Genomic DNA, 15,955 nt, shown 5'->3' with positions numbered 1-15,955 from the left:
TTCGCTTTATAGAATTTCATTTAATTTTGGGTTTGTTCTGTGATATCTTAACTTATCAGGAAAACAAAGAAATGCACAAAGAGACAAGTTAGACATGTCATGGAGATAAGAAAAAGAACATTACATTTAAATATTAATTCCATTAAAATATCAACACCTTTCAAACTCGATCCCGAATAATTTATACACCAAGATATCCTTCAGATGAAATACCACTGAAGTTTATTCCCTTCACCAGTATTATTGCAAAAAATAAATAAAAGGTTATAAGAATTTTTTGGACCGTATTAAAATAATAAATTACAAACAAATAAGAAGTTATTTTTAATCGCTGTAAGTCAGTTTTGAAAAAAGACAAAATATTTTGAACGACTTATTCAATTTATGAATGAATATCTGGAAAAGCTGTTAATAATGAAAAATGAAAATATAAAATTATATTTCCTTTTGTTTTATAAAAATCAAATAAAATCTGCTATTTTCTTAGTATTTAAGGCAAATAAATCTCTTTGGCCTCAATTTTGGAAAGTATCCTGTTGCCGATCTGCTTGAAGGCTTCACCGAAGGCAACACTGACGGAAGGTTTGAGCTCGTTGAGTATCTCACGCCAATGTTCGTTTAGAAAGTTGTTCATGTTGTCCCCTTAAAAAGTAAAACGAACGATTATTCAAATGCAATTGGCGATTTGAAACATGTTTACCTAAGGTCCTGTCGCCGTTGAAAAGATTATCGAACCTGAGCTTTAGCTTGTCAGTATCAAAGTGGTATTTGAGCTTCTCGATCTGAAAATAAACCTTGCCCTTTATGTTCTTCATAACGTACGAGATGAACGTGTTAGCTTTGACATTGTCTAGAAATGATAATAAGTTCAAACATACTTAACGATAACCTGATTTAATAATTTAATGTCCATTAAGGACACTTCAAGGCGATAGTTTACCAAGTGAAAGCTTAAAATGCCCTTCCCCGATTATAGGAAGAACCAGGACTTTGCCGTTTATCCTGTATTTGCCCTCTATGATAACCGGATCTCTGACTGTCAAATTGGACTTCATTATTTTCCAATCATTGCTAAAAAAATAATAATTTGATCATGACAAAATGTATGTTAAATTTGACGTAGTATGTACAGTTAAGAATAGAACAACGAGCAGGCTGTTTATCAGATTTGAGTAATGTTAGGTTGGTGCGATATCATACCTGTACTGGGCCTATAAATACCATTTATTTTAACATAAATAAGTGAAATAATCCCCCAATTAATAACTATTATTTGGAGCTGTATACAGGGTTCAATACTTTTAACATAATGCCTTCCATAACTCTCATTAATTAAGAAATAAATAAATTTTAATTGTATTTTTTGGCTTTTTTTAAAAATAAGTAAATGATAAGAATTTAATTTATGTTATTCATGTTTGTTAATGACTTCCTATCACATTATTATTATCTTCTTACTTTATTTTTTATATTAATTAAGCTAATAAAACTTTTATTTATTAAAATAATGATTACGGTGAGCGCAAAGTAAAGGCTGCCGACTCGTATGTCCCACGCTAAGGATTGTAGGTTCGAATCCCGGATTAGCCTTTTAAATTTGCATTGAAAATAATCCATTAGATTTCGTGGTCGGATTGACCAAATAACATATTTCAATTAATTAATCTTTATGTAAGGTGTTGGTTGAGAAAAAAAAAGTCAGTGTCACGAGCGGGACTCGAACCCACGACTTTCCGCTAAATACGCCGCTGATCTACCACTTGAGCTATCGCGAAATCGTTCTACTCGGACACTAACTTCTCAACCCACCTTTCGAATTTTCTCTCCTTTTTGCCATTTTTGATCTTGATTTTCCCTTTAAGATGTGAAGTAAGTGTCCGAGTGGATCGAAATCACGAGGAGCGGCGTATTTAGCCGAACGTCGTGGGTTCACATCCCGCTCGTGACATTAACTTTTTCATTTCAACCAATACCTTACATAAAGATTAATTAATTGAAAATAATATTAAAAAAGTAATGTAAAGTGGTTTTGTCGATGGGTGGCCCTAGGAGGACCTGACTCGAAGGAAGGTCATACCCACCCGATTAAGAATAGGCCATGCGAGATTGACAACCGACACTTACTTTTGGGCCAAAGGTCGCGTTCGTGATCGGTTGAAAAAGATTGCTCGATGTGTCCCATTAAATTGAAGAGTGCTATTCCTTGGCGCCATATAGAGAGCGAGTAAGGAATGCAACTCAATATGAGAATTGTGCTTGAGGTGTTGAGTATTTGGGTCCCCTGTTCCGATTCTTTGAGGAAACGGATTTGTCTATTGCATATAGTAATAATAGTTGAGTATCTAGTTTGTGTAGAGATTGAATGTATTTATTAGCGTGAATGTGTGGTGTGAAATGGGTGATGGAGGATATAAATCACTCTAATTGAATGAAAGGTAGGGAAATAGGAGTAAACGTATTTAAGAATGAAAATGGTTGCTTTATTGTACAATATACAGTAATTATAGTTTTGTTAGAATATGTTGAGAATGAATGTATATATTGGCGTGAATATTATGTGTGAGGGGGCCGAAGGCTAAATGAGTACTCCATTGAACCTAAATTAGGTTAGTTATATAATACGTATAAAGAGTGATGGAGGAATATCGAGTACTCCACCAAACTTTGCGAATGGTATGTGAAGTAAGAGTGTGAATGGATTTAGGAAATGATTGCGTTGGGGGTCTGAAATTACCTAAATTGTGAGGTGATAAACAAATTGCTTGACGGTTTATACCAAGATGACAGATAACTATTAAATGACTTAGCTGTTGACAGCCCCTGTAGCCCAACCTCGGCAGATGGACGGAGGTCTGACCCCGTACTGCCCACACTGGAATGGGTGATTCTCGAGGCCTAAACGCGCGTGCAGATTTGAGCTTTTATAGATCACATAATCAATAAAGTTGTTCTGACCCTTCGCCCTCGAAGCATTGCAGAAATTAAAGTTTTATCATGTATCTACATTCCAAAACGACTCAAAAAAATTACATATTCCAAATAAGCTTAAAGGAATAAAAAAGGAAGACAACAAAGACGAAACGAAAAAATGTGATATCGGCATGTGCCGTTTTCCCCTGTGCCCAACTTATTTGAGGTTAACATCATTTTGACCAAATTAAGATTTTCAAATTGTAAAACAAAAATTTAACAAAATTGTTGTATTAATTTTGGAAATTTATCCGATTTAATATAGATATTTATCTGTCCAAATATTAGAACTACAAGAAAGCTTTGATCAAAATCTGTAAAATCATTCCAGAGCCAAGCCAAAGATATTTTATTCCTGTGCAATATTGAGAAATGGTTTCTTCAAATATTTGCGATTTTATTCTTAATTATTAGTTTGTCTGTTTAATTGCCCATTTAATATCAGTATAGGTTATTTCGAATTTTCATTATGCCGTAACTCACACGAGATGGACTGTATGCATGCTCTTTAAGTTTTTGACGTCTGTATCGAAGAATTCCAGCTTAATGCTAACAGGACCAGAACCCTGATCGATGTAAATATGTTCGAATCTGAGCGGATCCATGGACGTCACGCCTAACCCTTTATGTCCTGTAAAAAGCCAATATTCAATTAAACAATTTATAAGATTATCACCGCAAACTTACCGTTTATCAGTCTTCCGAAGGCATCGTTGATTGCTTTCCGCAAGCATTCGTTATAAACGGGATCGCTGTTTTGACAAACTTTCCATTCTCTCGCTGAAATTTTATTAAATTAGACTTGTTGACACATAAAACTGACAAACAGCTATTAGATACTAATTTATTGACGTCAGCCCTGCGGGCGATGAATTTGCCGAGTCTGAAAGTGCAAAAGAAATTTTATTATTCACACTCCAGCGACATCTTGAACTGGACTAACGGAGATTTAAGAAGACTTCTGGAAGCAATCCGTCTTGACTTATTAAATTAACTTTTCACAAGAATTTATTGTACCATTTTCGATATACGGTGTGGAACCGTGGGGTTCTACCAAGCCATCCAACATCCAGCGCAACCAATCCTTCCAATCAAAAGTGACAAATAGTCAAAGCTCCTTACAACGCAACTATCCCCACTGTCCACAACGACCTCAGCATTCCAAAAGTTTAACACCAACCTCAATTCAAGTTTTTTTAATCTTCTTCTGATTCAATTTCTGCCACATTAGTCACTCGGCAGACGAGTTGCCCGAAACTGATTAGTAAATAGTCACCATTCGGTTACCTTATTCATTTTATAATCAAGTTTCAATTTTTTTCTGTGAATAATCTTTTTGAACACGTTAAAACAGTTAGAGGATGAAAATCTTAATAAGAGCACATTTAAAACTATACTACGGCCGCATGAATTTCAACGAATCAGTCAAACACGTAATCTTCAGTGAGGAACTATGTTATAAGGACCCAGTAAAGCGATCGGATTTCTTCGGCTAGTTTAATTTACGTACACCGATTCGCAGACCCCTCCACCAACTTTAAGTAGTTCATGACGATAATATAAAAATATTGAAAATTGTATAATGTATTTATATTTTTCAATTAATTCTTCTTTTTATGTAAGGTCTTGTTGGTTGAGATAAAAAGTCAGTGTCACGAGCGGACTCGAACCCACGACCTTCGGCTAAATACACCGCTGCTCTACCACTTGAGCTATCGTCGATCCTCTGGGACACCAACTCTCCATCTCAACCTCCAATTGTTCGAATTTTCCAACTTTTTGCCATTTTCAAATGTCGTGTAATCAGGATTCGATTCTCAGCGACTTATGAAGTGGCCACGGGGAGTTGTTAGTGAAGTCATACTTCTTTCATTTATTAAATATTAATCCATTTACGTTTTAGTGGTCAATTGACCAAGTTCCTTCTTTCAATTAATTATTTTTTTATTTGTGGTGTTCAGTGACCGTTAGTCATTGATTATTCGGAGAACGTGAGATGCTGTCCTGGTGTGACGTAGGTTTTAGAAAAACATTTTCTTTATCGTGCTAACGTTTCGATCATTATTAAGATCATCTTCAGGGCCTCTGATGCATAAACATAGTTTAAATTTTACAAATAAATACAGGAGGTGAGAAAAAAATATCAATTTCATGTATTTGTAAAATTTAAACAATGTTTATATATCCCAGGCCCTGAAGATGATCTCAGTAAAGATCGAAACGGCACGAAAAAAAAACGTTTTTCCCTACGTCACACCAGACCCGCATCTCACGTTCTCCGAATAATCATTCTTTTTATGTCGTATCTCGCTCGTGACACTGACTTTTTTATCTCAACCAAGACCTTACATAAAGAAGAAAGAAGAAGAAATTACTTGGTCAATTGACCACTAAAACATAAATGGATTAATATATTTATATTTAAACACGGCTGGCTATGAAACTGATCATGTTCGAAATATATGTAAAGGCAATTTCAATATCATGGCGAACATTCCACAAAAACTGAACTTTTCTGCCACATTTATAAGTGTGCACTTACGTAATTTCGCTTCGACGACGAGGAGAATCGACAGGAAAATCGGCCATAACATCCTGTACGGTAGTTGAGAGAAAAAGAATAAACTTCTATTTAATATGAGCTGCCTTGGTGGAAAAAATCGGCGTCTTTCTTGGAAAAACGATTGTCATATAATGATGGAAATAATAGGGATGCGCCATTAGGAGCCAGAATTATGCACAACCCCTCCTCGAATCCGTAGCTCTAGGCTGGGGCAATTACCTACGCACAGTAGCCAAATAGGGCCATTAGGGAAATAATGATGCCAAATTTGCCCTCTTCCGGAGCGTAATTATCTTTCGTTGTATTGTTTTACATTTGGATTGTATTTGATTATTGTGTTGGAAGAAGGGGGCTGTCCACAACTGGAAGCAGCTCCTTACCTTTGATGTTGAAGGTGCCTTCAAGTTCACTCTTTGCGAGAATGAATGATATCTATTTACAAAATATATACAGTATTTGCAAAGAAATTAAAAGACTGGCTTCAGGTTTCCTGCCGATATACCTGATTTAAAGTAAAAAAACAACTAATTTAAAACATATCTAAATATTAACGCAGAGGGAAAAAACCTCTACATTATATAGTTAATTCAGCAAAATGCGCTTGGCTCTTTTGTATTTATATTTTTTGTAAAGTGACTGCAAGGAGGCAGCGTCATAATTAACAATATTTCTAATTAATTAATTAATCTTTATGTAAGGTATTGGTTGAGATGAAAAAGTCAGTGTCACGAGCGAGATTCGAACCCACGACTTTCGGCTAAATACGCCTCTACTCTACCACTTGAGCTATGCTCACTTCGATCCACTCGGGCACCAACTTCCCAGCTCAACCCCACCTTTTGAATTTTCCCTCCTTTTTGCCATTTTTCAAATGTCGTGTAGTCTATTCGATTCTTGACGACATATGAAATGGCCACGCAGAGGTTTAGAAAAGTATATTTCATTTTGCTTATTAAATCGATTAGGTTTCGTGGTCCGATTGACCAAATAAATTCTTTTCAATTAATTAATCTTTAATCTTAACCAATACCTTACTTAAAGATTAAATGAAGGTTATTCAGATATCGTGAGATGCGGTCGGGTGTGATGTAGGTTTCAGAAAAACATTTTCTTTATCGTGCCAACGTTTCGATCTTTTATTGAGATCATCTATCGTTGGCACGATAAAGAAAATGTTTTTCTGAAACCTACATCACACCCGACCGCATCTCACGATATCTGAATAACTATCGATTAACGGTCACTAATCTCTACACATTAAATGAAGGATTGGAAGCTCCGGGGTGCACTTGTCCACACAAGATCATGTCACATCAGACTTATAATTGGCCACATGCGGTTGGACCACGTGTCTAACCTTTCTTTTAGGCGATGAATAAAGAAAATAAGAGAAGTTGTATTTTACTTCATAAAAGAATTTAAGGTTTTTATAATCTTATAAAGAAGAGACCGCAGTGTCGAATGGTTAGGGCGTCAGATTCCTATTTGCACTCTAGCTGTTGTAGGTTCGAACCCCGGCAAACCGCGTGGAATTTTTATTAACAATAATATGTAAAAGGTATTGGTCCGACCCTAGTATATGACAGGAATTACTTTACTTTTTTTTCCCTAATGTTTACAAACCAATATGGAGGGGCTAGTTGCCGACAAACTTATGAGCAAGGTTTAGGCTTATTATTCAAAAGAATAGTTAGCTTTGGCTGGAAGAATGTCACTGAGAAGTTCTTTTTTCGTCACAGCTGAGTTACGAACAGGAAATTTTGTAGTGGGAAATGGAGTCTGGCCGATGAAACAGATTTAAATTGGAACATTCCGTAGGGAAAGTGTTTTCAAATCCTGTATGAAGGCTAATTAGTAATTACTCATTGCTCATTTCCAAATTTATATCATATAAACCATCCTCTAAGCTGGTATTGACCAATCGCCATTCTTGTTTTTTTAAAGCTTTTAATACATGGATCATTCCCTTTTCTGAATTATACCAAAAACCTTATTTTCCTCCTAGTGACCCCCCTGGTTCCATTCTGTCCTTTCTCATCTAGTGTCCGTCCCAAATCAGCCTCCATCCCCTCCTAGGTGCATCACGTCTTGAATTCATGAAGGTTCAAGCAACTCCGCTTCTCATTTTTGCTGTTACATTAATGACTTACCAAAATCTTTAAAATAATGCTTCCTTCACCTTTTTGCAGATGACTTTCAACATTACCTTTCCTTCCCTTCTGCCACAAAAGCTGAAGCTTCAGACCTGTTCGTATGTGTATTTAGATCAATATTTTTATCATAACCTTAATACATTTTGTTTTAATGTGAATCAGGGGAAATTAAATGACAGCCTTAACTCAATCGTATCATTGCACTTAATGTATTTAAAAATTTCTCAATTGTCTCTTCATGGTGGGGAAATTTGACCGGCGTCGATTTTCGAGAATATCCTGTTGCCGATTTGTTTGAAGGCGGCGCTGAAAGCGCGAGAGATGGCCGACTTAAGCTCGTGGAGGATCTCCCTCCAGTTTTCGTTGAGGAAAAGGTTCATGTTGTCACCTGAAACAGAACATCTCAATAATAACAGCGGATCCGACTTTTACTTTTCATTTTGGTTTATTGCTTTACCCAGTGCTTTGTCTCCGTTGAATAGGTTGTCATACTTCATTTTCATCAGGTCGACATCGAAGTTGAACTTGAACGAGTCGAGGTTATAAAAACTTTTGTTTCCATCGTTCTTGATGGTATATTTCAGATAAGCCTTCGCCTTAAAATTATCTATAATAAGGAGCTTCGTTAATAATCATGCTATTTAGCTATGAAAATAAGTGTTTGCATGTCACATTGCTCATCTAATTAATGATTAGTTACGACAATTTAGAGATCCTTTCAGGAAAGAAAGTAGAATGGTGACAGTTTCAATTCTTGAACTTCTAATAAAATATAATTACCTAATTCGAGAATGCAAGGGCCATCACCGTTAATAGGAAGCACCATGACTTTCCCGTTGACCTTATATTTCCCTTCCAATGTCAACTTCGGTACGGACAATTCGATAATCATATCTTTCCAATCGTTTCTGAAAAAGAAAAAATCTTAGCAGTTGAAACGTTTTTCTGCCGGTGTAACAAGAACTTACTGTACTCTTTCAATCTTGACGTTTTTCAACCCGATGACGTCCAGATCGAAGAAGTCCAGCGTGATGCTGACAGGCCCTGATCCCTGATCTATGGTCAAATGGGTAAAGTGCAACGGATCTACGGGCAGGATTCCGAGCTTTCGATTTCCTGGAAAATCGATTAATTCAATGTATTTGTACAAATGAATAATTAATATTCTTACCGGTCATCAAATCGCTCAAAGCGTTCTGTATCGCACCGACAAGACATTGGTTCATGTCGGGATCACCTTTCTTGCAAGCGACCCAATTCTTTGCTGTGGAAAGTTATGGTTATACGGATATAATAAATTTGTAGTTAATATAAAATATAGTCCATCAGACTATCTACCTGTCTCTCCTTTCTCTCTCTCTCTCTCTCTCTCTCTCTCTCTCTCTTTCTCTCTTTCTCTCTCTCTCTCTCTCTCTCTCTCTCTCTCTCTCTCTCTCTCTCTTCATAAATGTTAATTACAAAGCAGACTGATTTGTATCAGCCAAGAGAAGATAGATGAATAATGAATTTCTTCTACTGTTGGAATACTACCAACATCAAACAAATATGTATTTTTGCTAATGTCTGAATACATTACGTACAAAAAAAAAAATGGAAATTTTTCGCTGGAGGAAAAAGAAGAGGAAACCATTTTAACAGCTTGAACTCGAGAATCATTAGGTTTATTTCGCAGGCAGGTCGTTGTTGCGCAGTTGAGTTTGGGCATTCCAACACGGTATGAAGGCAAACCCAAACTGTCAGTCGTCCGTTCCAGCACGTTTCCAGGCCCAGTTTGTGACTGGTTTTTGACCGTCCAAGGATTTGAATATGGGGCAGGTATATGGGCAAATGTTTCCCAACACGTTCGCTCTCGTCAAATCGCGAAGTTTTTACTTAACTAGGAACCGGATTTATACGTGAAATAAAACAAACAAAATAAGAAAAACAAACAAGAATATATATNCATTGTATAAATTCAATTTTTTTTATCTAACATTTTCTAGCATTGTATAAATTAATTTTTTTATCTAAGATTTTCTAGCATTGTATAAATTCAATTTTTTTAATCTAAAATTTTCTAGCATTGTATAAATTCATTTTTTTCAATATAAATTTTTCTAGCATTGTATAAATTCACTTTTTTTAATCTAAAATTTTCTAGCATTGTATAAATTCATTTTTTTCACATCCTACATGTATTTTAAAATTGAAACAATGTTTATAAATCCCAGGCCGTGAAGATGAACTCAGTAAAGATCGAAACGTTGGCACGATAAAGAAAATGTTTTTCTAAAACCAACATCACACCAGACCGCATCTGTCGACCTCCAAATAATAATAAAACATTTAGTTATGTATTTTTTTTCAAAAATTATAATTTCATTTGATATATTCAATAAAAGAAAGCTCTTTTGATGAATATTTAGGATTAAAGGAACCAGGTATTCCGAAGTAGTTGAATTTATTGTTGCACCCGGCATGCCTGGCTTCTTTTCACCAAAATATTCCTAATTAGAATTTTTTAAGTAAAAACTAAATACATATAATTGTGCTTATTCTTAACTAATATGCAAGTAAACAAAATATGTAAAATATGAAATATTTAGTTATGTATTTTTTTTCAAAAATTATAATTTGAATTTTGTTACTCAATAAAAAAAGTTCTTATGATGAATATTTAGGATAAAAGGAACCAGGAATTCCATGGTAGTTGAATTTATTGTTGTAAACGGTGTTGAGGAGAGGGGCGGGTCGTTTTGGACCAGCAAACCTCCGATCTAGTTTCTATCAATGCCTGTCTTCTTTCTCACTACGATATGACTACGTAAAGGCGGGTATAAACCTTCACGGAAAACACATTAAAAATAAAACAATTAAATTACAATTAAAATAAATAGGTATAAATCAATAAATCTTCTTTGATTAAAAAACAAATAATTTTAAGTAATAAAGAAAAAATATATAAATAATAGATTTCAACTTCAAGTAAATAAAGTAAAATAAATTGTCAACTTCTAATAAAATAAACTATTGTAAACTTCAAATGAATGAATTTAAAAAAATCCGAATCCAAAATAAGTAAAATTAAAATGAACTTAAATTAACGATCGATCGATATTACAAGCTAGCAAACAGTCCAAATATTTAATAAAGTGGTACCGCTTCCCTCATAAAACGACGATCCAACGATGAACGGGTTGGCGATGATATTGATGACGATGATGAGGAAAAATGGTGACGATGCGATGAGAAAAACGAAAAAAAAATTATTTCGACGGAACAACGAACGAAAGACGACTGACTCTTATCTGCCGTAATCCGCCAACGCCGACTCACTGAGCCAAATAATAAAAAGGTGCGGATTAACGAAACGCGATCTTTTAAATAAATTCAACAATTAATTAGCGTTAACAAACGGCATTCCTGGTTTCTTTTATCCAAAATGTTCATGATTTGAATTTTTTTTAAAAACCATTTTCTACCTCACCGTGGACCTAACATTTTAAAGAAGTTCTATGTGGTACAATTATAATATAAGGGGGAAAAAATTGATAAATTCTAGAAGGGATATCATCGTTAATAATTTCGAATAAAACTAATTAACCATAACGAATCTTCATGTTACTTTATCGACGTGAAATTCCTGTTTTAGGACTATAAACAATTTTTAAAGTGTTTCAATTTTGAAACCAGAATATAATTATGCCTGGGTAGACCAGTCGGAGATTGGAAAAAGCGTTACAACAGAGTTAAGAATCAGTCAATGTTCGGGCACGAGCAGTCATAAATCATGGATTATTTGGATGAAACCTATTTGTTTTTCTGGGACGGGGTTCGCAACAGGAGAGGTCATATCAACCCTCGGAGTGCCGGTGTTTTTGAAAAAAAAGCCCATTTATAAGTATGTATGCGGGCCCTGGATTCGAACCCGGGACCTTCACCTTACAGTGATGAGCGCCGTCCCTACGCCTCAACCTTTGCGGCCCCCTGAAACCTATCAAAGCTCGGAGAGCAGTTGCGTACCAACTGATAGAGTTTTTTAAGATTAATGAAAAGTGAAAAAAGAATGTTTTCGTTTAGCTGAAAAGTTTCTAGAAACGTCCAGTCATAAGGTTAATTCTTATAAAAGACAATGTTACAGGAAGAATATGACTTCCCATTAAATCATCATCATTAATCATTGCCTTGAAGTCAATTTTGTGTTTTCTGTGCAGTTCTGTCACGTGGTACGGCCCGTTTTTGGTAATCGTTGTCTGTCTATCTATCCACGATCAACGAGTCTGACAGAGAGAATATAGGTGGACCACCAGGTTCGGAATGAAACGACCAACTTATTGTATTTTATACTTTGGTTGATAACTTACGGAATTTGGCCGCTTGGCTGTTGGCGATGAGTGCAATCAGGGCTAACGTGAGCAACATGACGACGATCGTGAGATGAATCCTCCCTTGAAACAATACCAGAGGATATATACCTGCCAAACGCCCCCCTCTTGGAGGGAAATAATGACGCGAAGAGCATGCAAAGCCTTAAGATGTCCTTGCCGAGCGGTTAATTGCCCTTGTTACGAACAGAAGCCAAAATTGGTATACTTGGAAATAATAATTAACAAAAACAAATTGAGATATGTAGGAAAATAGGCACATCCTGCTATTTGTTTATCACACGACGTTTAAAATTGCATGTATGATGTGTCAAATGGCGTCTTCTTTTTGTCAAATAGTCTTTGAACTGGTCCAAACTTCCCTATATGCGTCAAGTTGTCAGCTTTAATTGGCTTAAGAGAAAATCATTGTGTAACACTTGAACGAGCATGATATATAAAATTAAAGCCAAAACTGCCAATATAGTTTTAATTATGGACAATAAAACATATCCAACACTGAAGGCATTAGTAAAACAATGCCACTAAAACACATTAAAAGCAAATTAGGCTGAATGATAATCTAGTGAGCTTAAAAATGTTGCAAAATGTGGTGTTATACATGTATATAAATGTACATAAAACACTGATTTACAGTGAACTGTGTTTCACTACTATAGGAAAGTACAGTACGCTAAGCGAGCAAAAGAATAACCAGTAAGAACTCTGGCAAACAACCCAAAATGGTGGTCAGAATATACACCAACTATTTGAAAGAATTTGCGGTCTAAATTACATATTTTTTGGTAGTGTCCATTCTGACTGTGGAAGTCCATAATAAGATGACGGTTAGGATATAAATTAAATACCTTGGAAATGCAAAACCTGCTGATCCCCTGGGTGGGTGCCAGGGCATACAGGAGATGAGTAAAACCAATAAGCAAATGTCCTTGGTTAATGAGCTGCCACACCGATCACACTTTTATTGCATTACAGAACACTTGCCCGCAGGAGTACCTGCAACACAACCGTGAAGTACCTACAACAACTTTTGTAGCGAGGTTGTATAACATTCTTCTACAATTGACAGGTGTACTTTAATTAAGTACAGAAAGTAGATCAAGCAAATCTTAATAGAGTAGTATAACAACCCTTGAAATTTTCATCATTATTAGGAAGAAAAGTGATGATATAAGTGTATGAAGTATGTAAAATAGAACACCGATTGTGAGAGTATGTCACACACTGTCACTCAACAGGATTTCTCGTAGATTATTTAGCCAGATAACTGCTGAACACTTTGGCAGTACTTATTTTTTTGGCGATTCATATTCAAAAGCTGCTGTTCTAAAGTTACGTGCTTTATTTATAATTAATGTTTAATTATTGTTAATTGTGCTAGAAAATCCGAGTACGCAAGTATCTTCCAATTTGTAACTCCTCGAATGATATCGCACGTTAAATGAAAATGAAATAAAGTAAGTCCGTAAATGGGTTGTTGGTTTATATATTCTACAATTAATTCATGTAAAAATATATATCTGTTATACACTAAAAGACGTAGGTTGTATTAATCGATTATTTTTCCATAATAATTAAGTAAGTATAAAGATTAATGGTTACTTGGAGATCGTGAGGTGCGATCTGGTGTGACGTAGGTTTTGGAAACACATTTCCTTTATCGTGCCAACGTTTCGACCTTTATTGAGATCATCCTCAGGGCTCAAAGTGTTTATTTTCCTTGTAGATGTGTCATTCGTGCCTGTCGTGTTGAGAGTGCCCACCACCATAAACACCACACATAAAGATTAATGGTTAACTTAAAACGCGAGCACAACATTCATAATTTGTTGTTTACCTTTATAGAATGTAACTAACCATTTTACACTCTTTAGATTAAAAATATCAAAAATCAGTTCGATTTTATCCTTTGCAGAGCCAACTTGTCGAATGAGTTAATTGGTTTTTAAAATGTTTTCTTTGATAAAACAATAAACTTGAATTAATGTTTTTCCTGAAAACAGCATGTTAACACACGAACACTTATTTCTGGGCCAAAACCCGCATATGTATCTGGCATGAAGAGAAAGGTTGCTCGATGTGTCCCACCAAAAGGAAGGATGCAATTCCTTGGCGCCGCGCAGAAAGGAATACAACCTGGTATGAGATTTGTGCTTGAGGTGTTGAGTATATAGATCTTCTGTTACGGTTCTTGGAGGTTCTATTGCATAGTAATAATAGTTGTGAACCTAGATTATGTTGTGTATTTATTAGCGTGAATGTGTGAGAGGGTCGATGGCGGAAAATTGAGTTCCCCATCGTCTCTCAATTAGGTTAGTTGTATAATATCCGAAAAGGGTAATGGAGGAATATCGAGTACTCCATCAACCCAATTGAATGAATGGCACGTCAATAGGAGTGAAGGTATTTGAGTGTGTTTGGAACTGCATGTGTTGGGTACTGAATTGAACTGCTGACAGCACCCCCCACCTCGGAGCAAAACCTCGTTGGCTGGACAGATAAGAAAGAGGTATACCCCGGGCTTTCAACACCCGGAGTGGATGATTCACGAATCTGCCGGCAATTTATTGAGAATAGCAAACGCTGGAATAGACGGGGGACTACGAGAAGCAAATAGGCTCAATTCGGCACATGCTTGTATGTATGTACTTACATGTGCGTAATTGAGCCTACGTAAATACGAATCCAATCCAATCTTAAAAGGATGGTTTTTAGTCGAGAACATCTCGCCGGGACTAGATGCTATGGCCAATGACATCGCCCATTTCCTGGGTGTCCAGCACTATACCATCTTCGACGGTCTCCAGCGGTTTAGAGCCACTTCAAATCTCAATCGAAGAGAAAGTAGTGGTCGATCGCAATATACGACGGCTAGGGACGATCGTTTTATCGCTCTACCTGTCTACGGAAGAGACATTTAACAGCTTCCTTGTTAAGTAGTCAACTCCAAATGGTCCATAACGATATCTAAAATAGGCATCTCAAAACATCGTGGGAATAGCTTCTCTTCTACTTCAGAGTCATCGAGCAGAATGGCGAATATTTGGAAATCAGCATTTCCCTTGGACACTTGAAAAATGGGGGCTGTTTGTTGCCAGATGAGTGCCGGTTTGGTTTGTGGCAATCATAACGGACCGTCTGTGGAGAAGACATGGAGTATGCTATGCGGGGGTCATAACCTTTTCTAAAAAGTCACTTATGGTGTGGGGTGGAATCAACTTCGATGCTTGTACTGGACTGATTATCATACGGAATCTGTTACTGTACTAAAGAGCATTGAGAAAATCTTCTGAAAGCTGTGCTCCCATTCGCTCCATTTATCGGGGACAACTTCGTGTTAATGCATGATAATGCTCAACAGCATGTAACTCGAGCTATCACCCATTACATGGAGGGTATTGGGATTACCACAATGAAATGGCCAGCACGTTTTCCTCACATGAATGCCATAGAAAATTTATGGGACATGATAAATGGTTTGACATCGTTCGCCGTCTCCAAAAACTTTGAACAGCTTTAAACCGCTCTTGTTGAAGAATGTGTTCTGTTTCACAAGACGAAATCCGATCACTCATTTATTTAATGTTACTAACTTACACTTAGAATAAATTACTTATATAAGGTTTGTGCTAATCTAAATCGTTGTCGTAATATAGAATAACATGGTTTTGAATCGTATATCACGATGGTGAATCCTACGCTTTCTGCGTGACTACTTTCATCGACGAAGGTTTGGGCGAAGGACCACGATGCTTTCGCTTTATGAGCTCGATGCGACCACTGCTCAAGCCGAGGATGCCTATAATTTGCCACCGCATGCACAGAAGACTTAAGGCCCTCCGCAAGCCCAGGGGAGGTAATTCGAGTTAATAAGAGCAAAACTAGGTTAAAAAAATTGTTAGTTA

General features: G+C 36.2%; 1 protein-coding gene across 1 annotated transcript; it reads right to left on the bottom strand.

Moving 5' to 3' along the window:
• Window positions 1–386: 386 nt before the first annotated feature.
• On the bottom strand, window positions 387–12,137 carry LOC106661796. Its single transcript, XM_024229706.1, has 14 exons — window positions 12,030–12,137; window positions 8,858–8,950; window positions 8,655–8,802; window positions 8,467–8,594; window positions 8,144–8,293; window positions 7,925–8,074; window positions 7,684–7,778; window positions 5,914–5,965; window positions 5,513–5,656; window positions 3,658–3,750; window positions 3,454–3,601; window positions 941–1,071; window positions 701–850; window positions 387–642 (listed from the first exon to the last, which is right to left on the bottom strand). The coding sequence occupies exons 1-14, from the start codon at window positions 12,085–12,087 to the stop codon at window positions 491–493; spliced, it is 1,692 nt and encodes a 563-aa protein (XP_024085474.1). The 5' UTR covers window positions 12,088–12,137; the 3' UTR covers window positions 387–490.
• Between the last annotated feature and the right edge of the window lie 3,818 nt (window positions 12,138–15,955).

This window comes from Cimex lectularius, unplaced genomic scaffold (assembly GCF_000648675.2).
Source record: "Cimex lectularius strain Harlan isolate CLEC.00 unplaced genomic scaffold, Clec_2.1 scaffold314, whole genome shotgun sequence".
NCBI lineage: Eukaryota > Metazoa > Arthropoda > Insecta > Hemiptera > Cimicidae > Cimex > Cimex lectularius.
Note: the sequence above shows the minus strand (reverse complement) of the source record. Positions and strands in the feature narration are given on the sequence as shown.